The sequence below is a fragment of the Python bivittatus genome, unplaced genomic scaffold (assembly GCF_059951505.1).
Source record: "Python bivittatus isolate LINGU-HERP-01145 unplaced genomic scaffold, Pbiv_v1 ctg000080_np1212, whole genome shotgun sequence".
Classification (NCBI taxonomy): Eukaryota; Metazoa; Chordata; class Lepidosauria; order Squamata; family Pythonidae; genus Python; species Python bivittatus.
In genome coordinates, this window is record NW_028277035.1 from 27596709 (window position 1) to 27616947 (window position 20239).

Below are 20239 nucleotides of genomic sequence, written 5' to 3' on the forward strand. Positions count from 1 at the left end.
GCAAGTCACAAGTCGCTCACACTCCCACTGCTTTTTTGCCCTTCATTCTGTTTCTGTGTTTAGGGAAGGAAATATCTCTGGAACGATGACCCAACGGGTTACGGGTTGTGTAGTTAAACATCCTTTAAAGCTGATGTTTTCAGTGGCAGGGAATTCCTCACCAAAGATAACGGGTAATTTTCTTCCATTGCAAATAGAAGAAATTTTCATCAAGCCTGGGGCAATGAAGGAAAGTGTTCCGTTTCTACTCTTTGCCCACAATAATCCTGATAATTATCACTGCCTCTCCCAGCAAATTTTATTTGCACTTTAAAGAACATGCCAAAGTGTAAAAGCATGTTTAATGCAAGTCTATGTTGGCTCCTTGAAGCAGATTATCTGGATTAGGGTGAACCAAGCAATTTCTGCAATTAATTATACTGCTGTTCAGGTGATCGGGTCTTTTTAAATATGCCTTTCTCCACAGGGGCTTCAAGATGTAAAAGATCTTACATTTAACCACTGCATTTTCCATTGACTTAACAGAAACCTGATGTCTTAAAGCACACAATCACTTGTGCACAGCATGCCAACGGGGAGGGGGGGGGGAATTGACTGAATGGCAGGAATGGAAAGCTGCAGCAAAATTATAGCAAGTGGGAGCTCTTATGGTATCTGGAATTCCAAGCCAAAGGGATGGCAGAAAACAAACCTACTCTGAGCTGCTCCACAATTAGAACCAGACCACCCTCTATCTGTCCCACTGAGACTTATTCTTGCAGCATTTTTAGAGCTTCAAAGTCAGAGACAGAATTTCAAAAGGGGCTATTTCTTTGTTGTGGAAAGTTGCATTGAGAAGGAAAAAAATCAAGTCACATTGTTCAGAAAGGTGCAGCAAACACCCTTTCATAAAATGTAACACATGAGCTCAGAATGAAAAGCCATGGACACATCCCTCAAACATTTCCAATGCAAGTTACCTTCTTTTCAAACAAGAAAAAAGTGATATTAAAATGAGACACATGCACCCTTATGTAGGGTTCTCTTCAGGCATCAAATGCCTTGCCATGTCCCTCCATCCCAACACTTACATTTACAATTCTAAATTTTACTTAAGTCACACCAATAGTTGGTTCAACTGGTTGGCTTAGGGTTCCAAAATAAGTGAAAGCCACAAAGACAGGCAAAAGCCTGAAAATGGATCAGTTTAACCAGGGAGCTTGTTCAACCCTCAACAGAACAGGTTGAAGACAAGGAGCAATGGGGGAAGGTGGGCAGAAGAGAAAACAGCCAGGCCCCCTCTCTTCAGGAAAATGTGTGACTTTTTAGAAGATGGGAAGGAACCCAGGAAAACGCAGGCAAGCATAGAGCATTCTCTAATAATTAAAACAAGTTGAAATAGCATTGCCAAAATAGCCTTCAGTTCATGGTCCAATTTTGGACTTTGCATTTCTTTCCTTTTGCAGCATCTTGATGCTCTGAACTGCAACGCCCTTCAAAGGCTGGCTTGGATGATCAAGGAGCCCTGGATCTTTCGAATCAGTCCTTTGTTTTAATTTTTGCTTTTAAGCCTGGCATTTGGCCAAGAAAGCACTCAGTCGAGTTTCGGCCATGTGACCTCGTACACTTTGGAGAAGAGCTGCAAATGTGCCGCTCCCCTCCAACACTTCTCATTCTGTGGCCCTGGATGCATTCCTACATCAGAATAAAAGCCTAATAGGTATTACATATGGGAATGGGAGGCTGGACGTTGATGAATTGTTTATTTATCATCCGTGTGCCAATAGAATATACATGCGCTCTCTATGCAATTTTCATGAACTAATCAATCTACCACCCCGCCTAATCCATCTACCTCCCAGAGAGATAGGGTTTATCATCAGATTGCAGGGAATTACAGTTTGGGATCCACAGATTATGTTAACCCTGCTGTTTCATGCTCACCTTGTTCATCATTCTATGATCCAAAGAAGAATCACAGACACAGTTTTTTTAGAGTGTTTCACTTCTAACAATCAATGCCAAGTCCTAGAGATGGCTCTATGCTCTGCCCCAATCCAGAGCATATTAAAGTAACTTTAATTACTCAGTAGCAAACTGCATTTTGCCCAGGTTCAGAGATAGTGGGATGATGGACGGAGAATCCAAAGAAGCACGGCTCTGAGATGCTGTTTTCCCCAGATGCTGCGAAGGAGCTTTCTAAATTTCTTGTAGCTCATGATGACAAAACAAAGAGGAAGTCAGCAGATGAAGGAATAATCAAATAGAAGATAATGACTTCTTTTTCTCCCCCCTCTTTGATAGAGTACCACTTCATGCTAGCACTTTAACCATAGCTCTTTTTTTGTAAGATGGGTTTGCATTTTTAATAAAAGCTAAATACTGTATTTTAGCTGCCTGAACATATTTGGTTAAAACTCAATCTGCTTTTAAGCTGAAATATGAAGTTAGAAGAAAGTAACACTTAATCCAGGTGCATAAGGCTGCTATCTTAACCCTCAATTTAAGGGTAACTTTGTATTAGTGGCTTGTTGTGCTCTATGATGAAGTTTTTAATCAGAAATGGAGCTCGGAGTATGAATGTGATTTCTGTTGGGGACCTGGCCCTGCAATAGGCAATGCAAAATTCCACCAAGGTGCATCAATTATTATTTAGGTTAATGAAAGCTGCATCACATTTTATCTGTAACAGCATGCTTAAAATGCTTCCAAAGTTTGTTTAAAAAACCAAAAGAAGCCAAGGTGTCCCAGAAAATAATTCCTAGTCTTCCTCAAACATGGCTAGACCCACACAGGAGACTAAGCCACAATTTAACCATGGTTTATCAAATAATTATAATTGTATGTAGTTCATACAATACATTATGCCATAAATCATGGTTTGCAAACAAAATGCCTGAATACATGCAAAAAACTAAGCCAAAACCAAATGAACCAAATTATGGCTTAGCCACTATGCAAACCCAGAGGATAACTAGCTCAACACTATTCAATGAAATTCACTGCTAATCAGGGATGTGAAAAAGATCTCTCAGTCAATGATCATTAGCCATTTTACTATTTTATATTTGCAGATGAAATTATTATTATGGTTGGTTGCACAGTCAACCAGATGTTTAGACTGGATTTGGCATTTTTATCCACCTTCCTTTCCAAGGATGTGGCAGATGTTTGATGGTACTAAAGGTATCATTGCAGGATATAAGCTGTTCCACATAAAGCTGCCTTTTGTAATTGACTGATGGTGATTTTGTCAATGCTGATGATCTTCAAGTGGTACTCCAGATGTTTTGGGATTGCACCTCAGGCACCTATTACTACTGGGACTATCTTTGCTTTCTTTTGCCACAGTCATTCTATTTCTATTTGCAGGTCTTTGTATCTTGTGACTTTCTCCAGTTCTTTCTCTTCTATTCTGCTGTCTCCAGGTACTGCATCATCATCATCATCATCATCATCATCATCATCATCATCATCATCATCATGTAACAATAGACATCCAGAGAGAACAATAAAACCATAACTCTCAATACCACATACTCCCAAGGGGCCTGCCATACTCCCTAGCCCACGGCCTGAGAAAAGAGCCAGAATTTCAGGATTTGCTTAAACAAAATCAGGGTAGGGGTCACTCAAATCTTGGGATTGCGACAGAATCTCTGGGCAGGCATTGTGACAGCGAAGGCCTGTTCCTTGGCTCTGTGACACTGTTTAATTGATGGGGTCTGAAGCATGCCAACTCTGATCATACAGGACATGCATCGACCACAGGTGACATGTGATTCCTAAAATAACCAGGCCTCATGCCATGAAAGGTTTTATAGGTGATAATGAGCATCTTGAATAGCATCCCATAACTTACTGGTAACCAGTGCAGCTCATGGAGCAGAGGTGTTACATGGGCATACCCAGGCATGCCTACGACTGCCAGTACTGCCTCATTCTGGAACAGCTGCAGCTTCTGAATGGTCTTCTAGGGCAGTCCTACGTGGAATGCATTGCAACAATCCACATACAAGGTGACCAAAGTGTGAGTCACTGTAAGGAGGGTTTCCTGGTACAGGAATAGGGACAATTGATGCACAAGATAAATCTATGCAGAGGCCCTCCTGAGCACAGGTGCTATCTGCTTTGCCTCTCCCTCTCATCAACGAACCATGGGAAAAGGAGAACTACTGCAACACTAGGTGCCCCCCCTCTTCTAGTCCCTATAGGTAGTCCAGAAGGACACCACAATTAATGATATCAAAAGTCTCTGAGAAATCATGGAGGGTGAAGATAGTCACACCATACCTGTCCCAGCTCTGCCGGTGGTCATCAAGAAGATACTGGATTTGCCAGGATAAGTTCTCAAACTTTAAGGATGCACTATCATCCTTAACAACCTTTGTTTCTATCACAAAGGTTGTTGCTTTGAAATCGATACAAATGTTTCCAACAGGATCAACATTTGTATGTATGAATCAACATACACTGATTCAGACACCTTAATTAAGTAAGTACTTAAGTACATAGGCAGTGTATATTAAGTAATTTTGTTTTTGCAGCTGCTTATGTATTTTTGGTTACTTTTTCTCAAGCTTTCACAAAAAGTGATACGGGCCCAGCTAAGAATCTTCTTCCTTTGTCAGCTATTCTGAACAGTTGATTTGGGGGAAGGAAGAGTAGTATATTTTCATGTATTTTGCAGGACTATGATTATGATGGTGCAAAAGGGACAGCCAGTGGAATTTCACAACAAAGCCAGTGTATGCTGTTTCTGGCATAAGTGAACAAATTCCTCCTGAAAGATAAGGTAATTAAAACTCTCAACCAATTCTGTGCAAATATGCAGAATGAAATAATAACTGAAAACATAAAAAATACAATGAAGCTGCTTGGCCTTTTCAAGCCACTGCATTCTATTTAACTTAACCCGCCTGAATTTTAAGAAGTTGACTTGCTTTCTTAATATGAACAATAGATCATGTAATAATTTCCCATATTATATGTGTGGGGATATAAACATTTTCAAGTCCTGCACGGCACAAGTAGTTTGCGCGGTCGAATTCCTGAAGTTATTTTCATGGATGCACCTTAGGAGGAGAAGAGAAGAAGACCAGATTGGCAGCCTAGGGTCAGACTTTAAAAGAATATTTTAACTTTTATCTGCTACACTTCCTCTCTAGGGAGTGGTAATGAAAACTTACCTGTTGCACACAAGCATCAAAATTCAATAATTTGGCAAAAGTAAAACAGAAACTCAGCTATTGTTCAAGGCATTTCTCTTCCATAGCAATACTGCAGCTGGGATAAATGGAACATTTAAGCAAGTATACCAACATTACTCAAGACATTACACCCCTGAAGAAGATGAGGCTGGAGTGTCATGGAATATTAAAAGTTTCCTCCTTTGATGCCGGATGGTAGCTGAGGGACTGTGAGGACTACAGACTCAAAAAAGCTAAGCCCTAATGCAGAGCTTTGGGAAGGCAGGGGAAAACAGCAGATCAACTTAAAATATAAAAGCGGCAGCAGCAGCAGCAGCAGCAGCAAAGGAATCAAACAAAGCAAAACCGCAAATGTGCCACAGACCTGATGGGGGATGAATCGCTGGACGTGGAGGAGGTGGGCATAGGGCTGGATGGTGCAGAGAACATGGGCCAGGACGGTGAAAGGGGTGACGTTGGACTTGGATTCTGAGGGCTGCAAGACAGAACCAAACAACTTATCAAGACACAGGAAAGCACAGCACCAACAAATAACGTCTTGAAGGCATGGTCCAGCAATAATGAGTGCCCTGGAAAATTCTGCAGAATTAGAGAAAATCCCCAAATGGAAAATTTGGGAAATTATTTAAAGGCTGGTATCTTGTTTCATTGGAGTCTGTCTCACACTCAGACCTACTCTCAGCCAGGCCTTCCTATCATTCCTGTTCTGCTGTTATTCGGTTTAACAAGTTGCATCTTTGCTGTCTTTGGCGAGAAGATCCCAAGGTCCTATGGCCATCTCATTTCACGTTGCTACCCACATTTTCTCCCCCTACCCCTCCTTTTGTTCCAAATATCCCTCACTGATTACCAGAAATTGCTGATCATATTTTTCTACAGTTAGCAACTTTTGCAACAACCTGCTGTGGTACTATGTTCAGGAAAAAAAGGATTATTCCCTGGGTCATCATGCATAGCACATGAAAATGATTTCCTGTTTACATTTAGGAGTAAATGAGCCCTGCATGCTGGAAACCCAGAGGAGTTTGTTTTTAATAAACAAGTAAGTTGGCGGGTGACTCTTCTACTCTGAATGGAGTAAGGAAAGGACAGACAGCCCACTCCCAATCAAATTCTACCACCACAAAAATATAAATTAAAGAACCCCTCAGTATACATTTGGTAGATTGAGAAATAACTGAGATGAAGGACTAGAAACTCCACAGAGAAGTTTTTTCCTATGCAGACAGATTCACAGATATAAGCTATAGTACATATTCATAGACCACAATGATTTAGCTAATGAAAAGCATACTGGTCTTACTGTAATTCTTTTCAAGTCCTTAAAAATTATCAGTTGAGAAATGTATGCAGGGACAAACTGTGCCAAGAAAAGACCAGGATTGTTTCATGTTTTCAGGACATAAATAAGGTATTGTGGACATGAGAGCTTAGAAGTTCAAGTAGTTTCCCCCTTTTTAAACATAAGAAATAGTTTGGAAAAGTGATCCTTCACATGCAATGTATCTGCAGTCCTAGGATTTAGGGCTGTTTCCTTCAGTAATCTGAGTAGTGGTGAGTGAGTAGTGGCTTAATTGGGCTTAATTAACAGTGAGTAGTGGCTTAATTGGGCTCCTAACAAGTTTCATGGCTTGTCTGGACCAGAGTGAAACTATGAAACTTGCTTAGCTCTTTTAGCATTAATTACTAATGGGCATGGTATACTGGAAGTGGGGGGGAGGGGGGCCGAAAAATGGAAGGACTTGTGCATGGCAAATTTCAAATTAATCACAGAAATTCTCAAAGAGTATCAGAAAACATGTGGGTGCTAAACACAGCCTCTCAGCTCCACATTATCTGCCCTGATGGGGGTGATTATCCAAGAGTCCAGCCAATTTGCAGCCCCATGTATCTGAGCCTTCTTCCATCCCAAGCAGCACAATAACCTTGCCACAGCCAAACTATTTTGACACCTGAGGCAAAAAATCCTGCAAGTAGCTTTCCCGTGGGGGAGAGGGGGGCAGAGAATACAGTAGTAAGAAATTAAGCTAACAATTTACTTCCTGCCTGAGGCAACCACATTGCTCTGCGTAACAGCTGAGCTGTTCAGCTACAGTCCTTTCCCTGGCGCAGTGCAGGGAGGATACAGGAATTTGAATCATGGAAACTCATCCATTCCTATTTTAGCAATCTTCAAATGTGCACACAAAAACATTCACTATTCCTTAACAATATCCTTGTTTTACTTTCTGTTACCTCATCTAGAAGGAAAATGCCAGCATATCACACTATGACTTTTTTTGTATGTTAAGTTTTATTTAAGATCTTGATTTTATCACATGAAGTAGAATCCATTTATAGGAACTGCTGACAGAGTGATTAAACCTTTGCAAAGAGGAGGAACGATTCACTTCCTTTGGTTACACTTATAGTCATTCATTCACGACTGGAACATATACAGAACCTGCAAACTGGATTGAATTCAGGTAGTTTTACAGCATTCCTGCATACATCGGTTTTAACCACAAAAAACAGTTAAGGAAGCTAGGCAGCATGTTGAGGCTGTTGAAAATCCACCAGTTAGTTTCGTTCAGGCTTAGACATCTTTAGGAATGGCCTCGTTAAATTTAAGGAATTAGAACTTCAGAATGTTAATCAACACTGTCAGTTTCACTACAGAGTTTTGAACTCCTGTTTCAAGACTGTGGCTGTGGCATATACTAAAATCAGAGGAATTTAATTCTGTTTCCAAAGGGAGAAAGCATTTTTCAAATGCCAGAAAGATCATCAAATCAGAGCTAACATTGTAATAGTTAATTCTACGTATGCTGAGTTAGCCATTAGTAAGCTATGGGTTGTCAGCTCAGCAGAAGATAATTCATACAATGATTTAAGGTGCATATATATTGCTTCCTAAGAGTGATTTGGCACAAGTTTATTTAAAAAGTAAAAATGACTCAAACAGAAATTTACAAATGTTGCACATTCCATGTTAACAGAGGCCAGAAACTGCAGTTGAGTTTCTTACTGCTGTTCTTGGTTTGGCCTGCATTCAAACATTTCGCTATGAAAGCAATATGTAAATATGTGCAAAAAGCTTAGCTATTCAGTTCTGAATAATATTTAACCCACTAAATTCTTATCTCAGGCAAATCAACAGTTACTGAAAAATACATTTCGTACCATCAGGCTCTTTGCTCTTTTTAGCACCTTGGATTTTGTACACCATCATTATCAGTGCACATCCAGACATGCCCATGATCCTGTCCAGTAGACTTTCCTTCCCCATGGAAAAATTAGAACAGACGACATGCATATAATGACTTCTAACTAGTCGCAGTATGGATGCTTCTTGCCATATGGTGCCTACTGTCTCCAGATCATGATAAGTAGTTCATATGTACAAAATCGCTAAGAAAATTAAGCCCTGTCAAGCTGTTTGCTCCTACATCACTATCATTCATTGTAACCTCAGTCCTACAAAAGGTTTCTGCATGAAGTTGGCAATCTGTGGGGACCGTTTCAGATAATTCTGAGCTAAAAGCTGAAATATGTATCTGCTTGGGTGTGATGCCATTCCTTCTGGAAACATTTGCTCCTTCTTACCCTCAATAGTCCTCTGCCTCATTTACCAATATAACCTTTTAATCTTAGTGGCTGAACTGATCCAAATATTTCTGATGGAACAGCACTATCTTGGATCCAGTGTAGTGCAGTGCAGTGTAGAACAGTCCAGTCCAGTCCAGTCCAGTCCAGTCCAATTAAAGGTCATTAAGCCAAGTAAACAAAAAGACTCCTTTCAGAATCAAAATAACTGGTATGTTATATTTGCTAATGATATCTTTCAGTTTTGAGTAATTTCATCATATGTTCTACTTCTGAAGCAAATACAAAAATTGGAGTGTATTTGGCCAAGCCACAGCTTCACGTTATCTGCTATGGATAGTTGTACTGGAAGAAAAAAATGAAAATGGTATTTATTGGCACTGGAAACTGTTTCTATTAAGATATTATAACCCTTGAGGGTAAATGCCAAGCAATTTCAAATGTAGATAGTAACTATAGCTTGCTGTATACTAGGATTGCTTACAAGCAATAACTGCAGTGTTTTCACTAACAAAAAAGTATCCTGGGTATCTTTTTAAATGCATTTTATGGGAACCAGAAGCCAACATGGTGCCTATGTTTTATATTTTATATTGGATTCTGTGTCTTACAATGGAATTCAAGTAAATGGACAGTGTGCAAGGAGCTGATGGCTTCTTTCCAATTTTCTTGTGGGAAAATATCCTCATCATAAAAAAAAAAATCAGCTCATAATTTGGCACCAGAAGAACATTCTTGACCAGAATGGAACAGTTTTTAATAGAAGTCATAGTTTATGGCCAAGCTTGTTTTAAGTGAGGGTCTATTCAAGACAGACCATAACCTCTACTTCAGAGAAACAGAGTAAGAGGATCAAAGAAAGCAATGGAATAAGGTAGCATAGGGCAGACAAAGAATGAAAACTAGGACTGAGTGAATTTTTCAAGCCAAACTTTTTAAAAATGAAAGAATGGGTTTGGAAGAGCACAAAACCATTCTGACAAAAGCAGCAAACTCTTGCAGGCGCCCATGTCTGTGTGTACGTACAACACACTTCCTTCTCCTTTGTAGAATACTTCAGAATGGAACCCACTTTCATGAATGTGAAACTGAAGGCCATTCCCCTTAGTCCCTTTTAGAGCAGTTTTGTAAAGCAGTGATTTCTCAAAATAGGGTCTACGAACCATTGGTGATCCATGGAGGTCCAACAAGTAGTCCACTGCAGCTTTCCCCATGTTCACCCACCACAGCCTGCTCACTGTCTCAGCCTCATTTTGTCACATTTCATGACCATAATCTCACCAGCTGATTTTAATACATGCGGGAAGGCAGGGCCAGTGCACAGGGGGAGGCCTCCAAGAGCCAGCTGGTCAAAACCTGCTTGCCACATTAGCCTCTGTGTTCCCACCTTCATCAGAGTTCAGTTGCCACCTCAGCCTTGCCTCAAGTTGTAGATGAATACATAATTTTGGTTTAAATTTGGGGCACAGAGCATACATAAGGCATACAGAAGTGTAACTATAATCATTTACTAGTCAAAGAACCAAACTCCCAGGCTCTTAAACATGAAAACACAAGAGGGGAGGTGTTTAACTATACTTTCTGAATTTTTATTTAGTGGCCCATCATTAAGTTTGAGAAGCACTGCTCTGAAGCAATGGTCATCAAGATTTGGAGAATGAAACATATTTGCAATTGTAGGGAAGTGCCAGGACACTGCCTCGGAATGGATGCATAGTCATTCACTGCCAGGGGGCCAAATCGGGGGTGGGGGTGGGGGGGAAGAGACACTAATCTAAATTAATGGCATTAAATATAAGTATGCAAGTACTTTAATTGTATAGTGCATATATACATACAAAATATTATTTCCCCATAGTCATTAAAATTTTATTTCTCAGATAATATTAGTACTAATATTAGATTTCTTCCTCTTAAATATTAATTTCTTACCCCATTCTCAGCTAAATTAAGTGTAACCTCAATCAATCCTCTCCCCCTCAAAAACAAATACATAGCTTGGCACTGCTTACATACTTCACAATACATTGATTTTTTCAGCTTTCAAGTAAAATAAAAAGAGCAATCCTACTTAATAAATTTGATAGACTTATTTTCGTCATCAATCCGATGCAAATATGCATTGATTTTTACCCCCTTCCATCTGTCAGGGAAAGTGCTTTCCCCATCTCTTATTTCTACATAAACCCAGGCCAGGGTGGGAGGGGGTGGGACAGCAGTGCCATGTAGCTTATGAGAATCATGAATATGGAAAACAAGGACATGATACCACAAATAACCATAAGGAAATCATCCAATACTTCTAGTGTATCGATCATGGATTGATTGCATCGATTAGTATCCAGAAAGTCTCTTTCTTGTCATTCACAATAAATGATATCAATTGTCTGAAAATATTAATGGGGGGGGAGCACATGTGCACTCTCTTTACATTGAAGAATGCACTAACCTTTGTTTATTGTCCCTAGAAGACTACGGAAATACTTCAGAAATACAGAGTGTGCACAAGTCCTTAGAAATTCATGCCCAGTGTGAATATTAGTTTGCTCATATGATGTGCTGTGATATTCTGGTGACAAACACAAAGTTTGCAGTACAGTAATCTTGTTTTCTGGTACTCCTTGTGCCTCATTTCTCTAAGCCACTAAAGAGTAAAAGTGTTGCTTTGGCCGGTCTGAACTGTTTCTTGTCCCTCTTCCTTTATTTTTTCTTTTTCAGAATGAATTTATACCACTGCCTCTGTGACCTCATTCACCTGAACACTTTGTTAATTTCCTCTTCCAGAAGAAATTACACTCAGCAGATTTAATGAGGTTGGCCTGGATACCCAGGTGCAGTTGTTGAAGTACAGCATTTTTAAAAAATTGAAAATTATCTGAACATGCAAACTTTGGAGAACGCAGAAACTGTATACAAAAATGGACAAAGATATCTTCTGGGACAGTGACTGACAAAAATCAGATTAGATTAATATGACAAGAGCACTGAAGTGGAACAGCCTAAGCTAGATTTACGTCAACTGAAATTATAAATACTAAATATGGAAAAAGGAAAGTGTGGGAAGACTTTTTTTTTTTTGGAGTTCAGGGAAAATGCATTTATTGCCTTTAAGGATAAGAAGAGCCCTGCTGGATTGGAAAAGGGGAGCTATCCTGTCTTCAGCATTGTCAAGCCAGATGCTTCCCGAAGGATAGAAACAGGGCAGGAAGGCAACCTTGGTTGCTCCCTTCCCAGACAAGCGCTATGAAAAGCTACAAAATAAAAACAGATAGAAATATGAATTCAAATGGAAATTGTAATAATATTCAAACAGTCAGCAAAATACATTTCAGTAACATTTTCATGAAAACCAGCTCTTCAGTCCTTTCCTTTTCTTCATAACTTCGACAGCATTCTTCTCTGTCTTTTGTAATTCTGCTTTTTAATTGTTTTTAATTGTTTAATGGATAAATTCTATTGCTTGTTTAGTTTTAATTGTGTAAGCCACCCAGAGTCACATGAAAGTGAGATGGGTGGCTGCATACATTAAATAAATAAATAAATAAATAAATAAATAAATAAATTTGTCATCAGCTGAAGCGAGATGAAACTGACATATCAAAAGTTGCTGGCCAACATTGTTCTTTCTCTGTTATTTTAAAAGCAAAAATAAAAACAGCAACCACAGCAACAAAAAGCCTTTGGCTATGCTGCACACACAGTGCTGTGCATATGTAAGGATGACTACATAATCGTGTTATCCCTGCATATCTAACAGGTCACACCATGTCCACCTAGATGATACCACAGTGCAGGGTACATAAGGAATGCACATGCATACACTGGGTTTAGCATCTACACAAGCCTATTTCTGCCCCCTAATGGAAAGAACGTGAGATGATCACTCAAGCCCAAGTTCCCTTTACCAAAGGAGAATGCAGAAGTCTTTCTGATTTTAGGTTGTTAGCAAACAAACAAAAAAAGCATTTGTTTGGAAGCTGGTGCTATTGTCTTTTTCACGGGAAACATGCATTTTCCTCCAAAGATGGAAGGATGGAGGTTTTTCTGTCCTCTTGACCAAAAGGCATCAATGGAAAGCGAAATGAGTTATCTGAGGTCAGTCCCATCAAGCACCCCTCAAAGAAGAGGAAGATTCCACACATGCAAGATTGGGAGACAGATCACACGACCATAGTAGCAACACAAGTTGGGGGAAAACTTGCAGATCCTATAATGGCTGATGCCGCTGAGAAATATAATCTACACAATTACCTAAGAGGGCAGGATAAAACCAACATAATCTCCTGACTTAATCATATTAACATTATGAAAAGCGTGTTAGGCATTTAATTATTTTTCCCCCACCAAGACCCAGATTCAAGAGAGAAAACCGTACCATAACAGACAGAGAGACCATTCTTAAGAGGCCTTAGGAATGGCGAGGAGTCCTATTTTTGATGACTTCATTAAGTCAGTTGATCACAGTAAGCTGCTTCTCAAAAATTCAGCAATCCTCATATCCTATAAAGTACACATTTTTAAATTCATTTATTCATTTATATTTCAAATTTAGTCACCGCCCATCTCACTCAAAGGGCGACTAGAAGGGGGGAGGGAATAGTGAATAGACATTGCTATTGTCTCTAATTAGGATAAATTGGGAAAGCTCTGTTGTTAATGGAATCTCATTTAATCATTGTTTCCCATGCAGCCCCCTGTCTTCTAGGTAGAGCTGAATTTCACCCTGCATGTTTAAAACTGCTCCAAGAACTGCAGAAAAACTAATGTTCCATGTTTGCAAGGAATATCCTTTGCACACATAAAATACAGAACTTTAGATTTGGGTCTTGTAGAGTTCTAAGACAATCAACATCATATTAAAGTAGTCATATACCGTAACTAGAATTATCTTACCTGGAAGCTTATTACACACAAAGTGTTAGTATCTATGTAACACACCATAGGCACTTGACAAAAAGAAAATAGGTTTACTCTGCATTTGAATATTTATCCAGCAAGACTAGGTTTTGAAGTTGATCAGATTCTTGGGGATATGAAAGCCTAAATTGACAGAATTAATTGGCTTAGAACAGACATAGACAGTCCTCAGGTTATGATGGCAGTTGGGACTGGGATTATTGTTGCTAAGCAATGCCATCATAAAGCGTGCTGTCACCTGACCACATTGCTCAGTGATGGCAATCCCAGGCAGTCCTGGTTGCTGTTGTAAACCCAAGAGGCTTGGGTTGTTAAGCAGGAAGAGGAGGGAGGCCCATGTAAGGAGTGCAAAGGTGCCATGGGGGGTGGGGTGGGGATGAGGCCTTGGGAGGGCCAGTGCAGGCCATGCATGAGTTGGGGGAGGTCAGGGAAGGGCCTGGGTGGGCTGGCGCAGTCTGCGCATGGATGAGTGAGGATGCTATGGGCAGCAGAAAAAGCAGAAGCAACTTACAGGAGCAACTTGCGACCCTCCTTGTCGGCTTCCCCATTGATTTTGCTTGGGGGAAGCCAGCAGGGAAGGTTGCAAATGGCAATCCTGTGACCGCAGCTCCCTGCAGCGTCATAATCACAAGCTGGGCACCTGAGCACCCAGATCACAATCACATGACTGGGGGGGTGCTGCGATGGCCGGAACTTTGAGGACCAGTTGTACATCTCATAAATAGATTAATGCTATATTTATATACTATCCAGGTTTTATCCTACTATTTGGAGAGAAATTGACCACATTAAGTACAACATTCTTGTTTTGTACGAGAAAGCAAATACAGGTAGTCCTTGGGTTACAATTCATTCATTTACAATGGTGCTGAATGAATGGTAGTTACGACCAGTCCTTCAAGTTCTGGCCACTGCAGGGCCCCCACAGTTGCGTGATCAAAATTTGGGTGCTTGGTGACTGACCACCATCCCACAGTCACGTTCTCCTACCCTGCGGGAACTGTCTCTGCTTCAACTCCCCCCCATCTATCTCCCCCCCCATCTCTGCCTTTTCAGCTGCTCTGCACTCCGCTGCTGACCCCTGCTGACCCCACTGCTCCCAGCTGACCGTCACCATTTTTTTCCTCCTGTTGCTGGCCTGGGATCCTGTTGCTGGGCAAGCGTGCAGCCCCAGGACAAGCAACAGCCCGCAGACTGTGAAGAGTTTAGTGGGATGGGCCAGCGAGGCACAGCACGCTCTGTTGCTGGGCAAGGCAGGGGAGGTGGTGGCGGTTCCCCAGGTGAAGTTGGTAGCTGTGTGGGAGGTGCTGTTCGGGGGGGGTGGAACTGGAGGGACGAGGGCTTCCTGGAGGCACAGCGCATGGTCTGCAGCTTGTTTGGAAGTGCTGCTGGAGGATGCTTCTAGCTCACCGGCCCATCCTGCTGCATTCTCTATGGTTTGTGGGCTAACGCTTCTTGCACTGGCAGCGGAAGATGGGACTCCTCTGTCCACACCACCCCCCGCCTCCTCCATTGGCTCTGTCCCACTGCCTCCTCCCCAGCTGGCCCTGGCCAGCTCCCTTCAGCAGATGAGGCTCCGCCACCCTGCATCATGTGTCCAGGGGCTGCACCCTCTCCCAGTGCCTGGATCCTGGGCCAGCAGCTGGAGGAAGAAGATGGTGGAGATCAGCTGGGGGCAGTGGAGGTGGGGGGCAGCATGGGTAGATGGTGGAGTGCAGGATAGCCAAAACGACAGAGATGGAAGGAGATAGGCAGGTGGGAAGAGTTGAAGCAGAAGCAGTTTGTGCAGAGCAGAAGCATGAAGTCCTCACTAACGACCATGTGGTCCTGGCTAAACGACCGCAATCTGGACTGCTGGAACTGCTGTCGCTAAATGGTGCAGTCATATGATGTTTTGCTTAATGACCACTTCATTAGCCATGGAAATTCCAGTCCCAGTTAGGGTCGTAACCGTAGGACTATCTGTACTTCTCCAGACCTGAAAGGCAAAAGTGGCAAACAGATTTGTGGCAGTATCAGGACTATGCTGTACGTGTTTACTTTATGGGAAAGAAAAGGAAAAGAGTTTGGAGTTTATTCTTCCTTAGCTCCTCCCCACTGAAGGAGACATTTACAACATGAAGCAGTGGGGAGATAGACATGATCACTTTTGCACAAAAATGCCAAAAGCAGGAAACAAAGAAAGTAGCCAAAATTAGAGTTGGACTGAGAACAGGGAATTTTATGACTCAGCATCCCCAAATATCCCTCATTTTAAGAAAATATGGATGTATGTTTAATTAATTTATTTATTAAACAAATTTATATGGCCGCCCAACTCTTACATGGTGACTCCGGGCGGCTTACAGAATTAAAACACATAATTCAAAAAACAATGAACCCTACCCCCACCCCCTGAAAATGTTATAATTCAGAAAATTGGATGGCAAAATAGCATATAAACTGGTCAAGATGAACATCTGAGTGCCATCTAAGAACTCAAGAGCAAATCTCTCTCCTCCGCAACCCCACTTTGGCTTAAAAGTATCTACGTACAATAAGAGTTATGCTTATTTGGTCTTTTAGTTTAAACATCATTTTCAAACCCCTATCTGCCATGCAATCCCTATGGCAATGCTATAAAATTTGATCTTAAATCTGCAAACACGCATGACTCAATTGTCCTAATTTTACCCAGGCCCAGTTATGTGTAAGAAATTGGAAATAATTGTATTTTTTTCTTTCTTGCTTTCCTAATTTTCCATCCAGAAATGAAACCATGTGGGAAATGTATATTCCTTTCATAAAGAACCATTTGGCAGCTAAATAATTATTCAAAGAAAAATGTTTTCTCCTTATTTGGCTTAGCTTCTTACCTGCTAACTAGAAAACTTTTTAAAAATCATGTTTCTCCTGCGGTTAGGCTGTGGGCACTACATATCCACGCAAGATTTCAGCCTGAGTGGGGGAGGTGGGAAGCACAAATGCACAGCACTAATTCTTGGCGTTCACTTTCAGAGGGAATAGGAGTCTAGATAAAGATCCTGATGGGAATCACACAAAACCTTTTACAGAAAAAGATTCTTCCAACCCAAAATAATTTCACAAGACTGAAATCATTCCTATAGCAAACCCATATTCCATACTGAGTAGTTAGCGGGACTTGAAACTGGTCTCAATCCAGTCCAATACCTTAACTTCCATACAGACTCTGTCTCTTGTTAGTTGGTTTAGTTGCACAAACTAAGACCAATGCATAAAACAAAACTTGAGTAAGCCTATTTGGACAGAGAATATCTACTTCAGTACACATCAATGATCTGATATAGTATTTGATTTACTTTTTTTCTCCAGTGCATTACTTATTTGTTCTTTAATCTTGTTTGTATCTTTTCTTCAATAATTTCCCCTTAAAGCTTTGCAGAGACCTTTCCACCTTTAATGAAAAATCTCATTCTAAGAAACTCTCTGCTTAGAAATGTTCACTGTGTTTTATCTATTCATACAGAGAGACCCCATGCCCATATCCTAGGAGTCCCAACTATGCTGCTTCCTCGTGCCCAAGCATTTTGTTTTCTCCAAGTCCTGGATACACTTCCAGAAGCGGACTGGGCAGTTGCAGCAGTGCCTTTAAAACCAAGGGGACGGAGGCTAAATCCCAAGTTTATTAACATGAAAAAGAAGAGTGGAAGAGGGAACGCACAGGCAGCTCCCACTAATCGTTAGCCAAGGCAAAACAGAGAAAAGAGGGATTAGGTTCTTGCATCTTCCTGAGTCCTCTGAAGTTTCCATCACTGCTGCTACCCGTGATGCACAGGACCACTTTACAAAACTTTGCATATGAGAGTGGAGTTATAGTGATCTATGCTCTAACTGCTTCAAGAAGCTATAGGGCCTAAGCCATTCTTAACCTAAAATGGATTTGTTCAGTATGAACAAGCTCATTGGCAGTTCTCTCATTATACCAACTTCTAGGCCTTCCAGAAAATCATATGAATCTTGTTGGTAGAGAAAGTTTTGGAAACCATTCAGGGCAGTCTGATTTTTCTCTCATATAAACACATTTTGTGCAAATCCTTCTCTCAACAAATGGTTGCAACATCTTTATTGAAACTAGCTTTCAATTAGTAAGCTGCTGTTTTCAAATGTTTCCTTCTGCTGTTGCCTGAAGATTTTAAATTCTCGTTAAATCTTACTGTTTTCCTCTTCATATTTGGTGTTATTACTGGTATTGTGGTTTTATTGTCAAACACCTGTGATTTTTTTTTAATAGAAAGAGATGTAGAAAGTATATCATCTAAAAGCTGAAACCAGGGCATGGATTAACCTTGACAACAACAGATCTAGGCTTGCAGGAATTTTCATCCTTCTGTTACCACTGTCCCTGAAATCCATGTATGCTCTTTACTAGAGGCAGAACAGGGACTTCAGAAGGCTTCATTTGAAGGCTCCTCCTCTGAACTCAAAGCCTCTCTCCTGACTTCAAGTAGCAAATAAAAAGATCATGTGCATTTCTCAGAACAGCCACAAAACAATAAAGCAAAGCGGGTCTGCGAAAAGCATGCCTTGAAACAGAGCCAGAAAAGGCTACATTGCACTAGAACTTTGCTAGAAACATCATTACTAAAAAGCACAAAATTATTGTGCTTTAAAACACTTGTGAAGAAATGCAGCCTTTGGAGAATGAGAATTCAAACGTGTCACTTATTAAATATTTTCAGGGTTGTTGATACCTTATAGGACAAAACATGGTATTTTGAGGTGGGGGTTTTTTGCCCCTGAATTGGACAACAAATGATCCATACTGAGAGAAGGGGTTTCAAAGACTATTGTTTAGGTTTCTAAGCCTTCCCGCTCGTTACCCATATCACTCATACACATACATTTACCTGGTTAAATAACTGAGCGACTGAAAAAAAAGGCCACAAAAGGAAGAAGGGGTATATTTATGTCTGCTTCCAAAATACAAATTGCGAAGGTAGATTTCTTACTGGAATACTGTTGTACCCACTCATTATGGTCAATGCCACAACAAAAGGGAATGAGCAGTGACTGAAAGGGAGGATCTCTCGTAATGCTTCCTGAAGCCTTGACTAAGCTTTCTTCTTTTTACTTACCAAGATACTTTTCAATGCTTCCTGAAGTATGAACCAGAGATTTTCCTTCTGGGACTGATGGACAAACAATTGGAAAAAGCTCATGGACCTTTGTTTGTATATATGATAACTGCAGCTAGACTTTTATATGCTCAAAGGTGGAAAGATTTGATATTACCTACAATGGAAGAACGTATTGTGAAGATGATGGAGTTAGCCGAGATGGCAAAATTGACAGCTTTGCTTAGAGGAAAAACATTGACTAATTTTATTGTCAATTGGGAGCCCCTTTGGGACTTTTTGCAGAACACAGGAAAAAAATGAAATCATGATTGATGGATTTGATGATTAGTTAAAATAATAGGTTATACAAAATACGTATATTAAGATGTAATTTAAGAGTAAGAGGTCACTATATGATTCATTTATATCTGCTGTATAAGAAGTCAGAAGTCATTCTTCTTGTAATTTTTTTTCCTTTTTCTTTTATTTTCATCACTTCTGTATTCCTTCTTTATCCTTAACTCTTTTGTTCTCTACCTTTCTTTCTGATTATTAGTTCTTGTTTGCTTTTACCTGTATGCTTTTTATAATTTAATAAAGTTCTTATAAAAAAATTGCTTCCTGAAGTATGCAGTGCATACAGCAGCAGCACCAAATCTGTCCTTTCCTGTCCACATAAATCCAGCCACTTTATTCCAGAGAGGTGCTAGCAACCACATCTCTGTTTAGCACAACCAAAAAGGAAAATCATTGGGATGGTGCAGAGCTTTGGATGGAACGGCACAAAGGCACTTCAAGATGCAAAGGGGAACAAAGTTGGGATCTGTCTGCAATCCCTTAAAGCAACTGGACCTTTTTCTGGGGTCGCACAGCAGTAGTTCATGCATTATTAATGTAATATGAATTATACTTGATTAAAATTAAATATCAATGAAGTTAAATAAAACATAGTGCTTGTCTTGGCTTTGACTATTACGGAGGGTGATCCCCAGCAAGCCTCTCAAAAAGCAAATGCAGTCTTCAGCTTGGAAAAAATTGACCATCCCTGGAATATTCACATATGCTCCCTACTTGATTAATTATATGCCATCAATTGGTGTTGATTCTTAGTGACCACATGAGGATCTATCCCCAACTTGGTCCAGGACTGTTATAATTGAGACCATTCACCTTGCTGCTCGTTATCTTCTTCCCTTTCCCTGCACCCTTCCCAGCATTATAGACTTCTCCAGAGAGCTTAGTATTCACATAATGTGTCTGAAGTATGATAATTTAAGCCCAAACATTTGTGCCTCAAGTGAGAACTTCTGCCTTGGTAATGACCTGAGTGCTGATCTAACTTCAACTTCTAGTACTCGAGGTTCTTGTAATTAAGGAATCTTTTCTAAGGTATCTTGGATGTTGATCCAAGATCTACTGCAATTCCTTCCACCTTTGATCTTTTTTGAATCAGTTACTATTAGTTTATTA

General features: G+C 40.4%; 1 protein-coding gene across 4 annotated transcripts in view; it reads right to left on the minus strand.

Annotated features, from left to right (window-relative positions):
• The window catches only part of ARHGAP26 (Rho GTPase activating protein 26), a 264334-nt gene that overhangs the window by 13360 nt on the left and 230735 nt on the right, over positions 1-20239 (minus strand). For 2 of the 4 annotated variants that reach the window (XM_088133699.1, XM_088133705.1), the window contains one exon: positions 5554-5664. The exons of the other annotated variants lie outside the window; for them this stretch is intronic. In XM_088133699.1, the coding sequence (XP_087989825.1) occupies positions 5554-5664 (111 nt within the window). Of the gene's footprint in view, positions 1-5553; positions 5665-20239 lie in introns of those variants that run through there. 4 annotated transcript variants of the gene reach the window in all.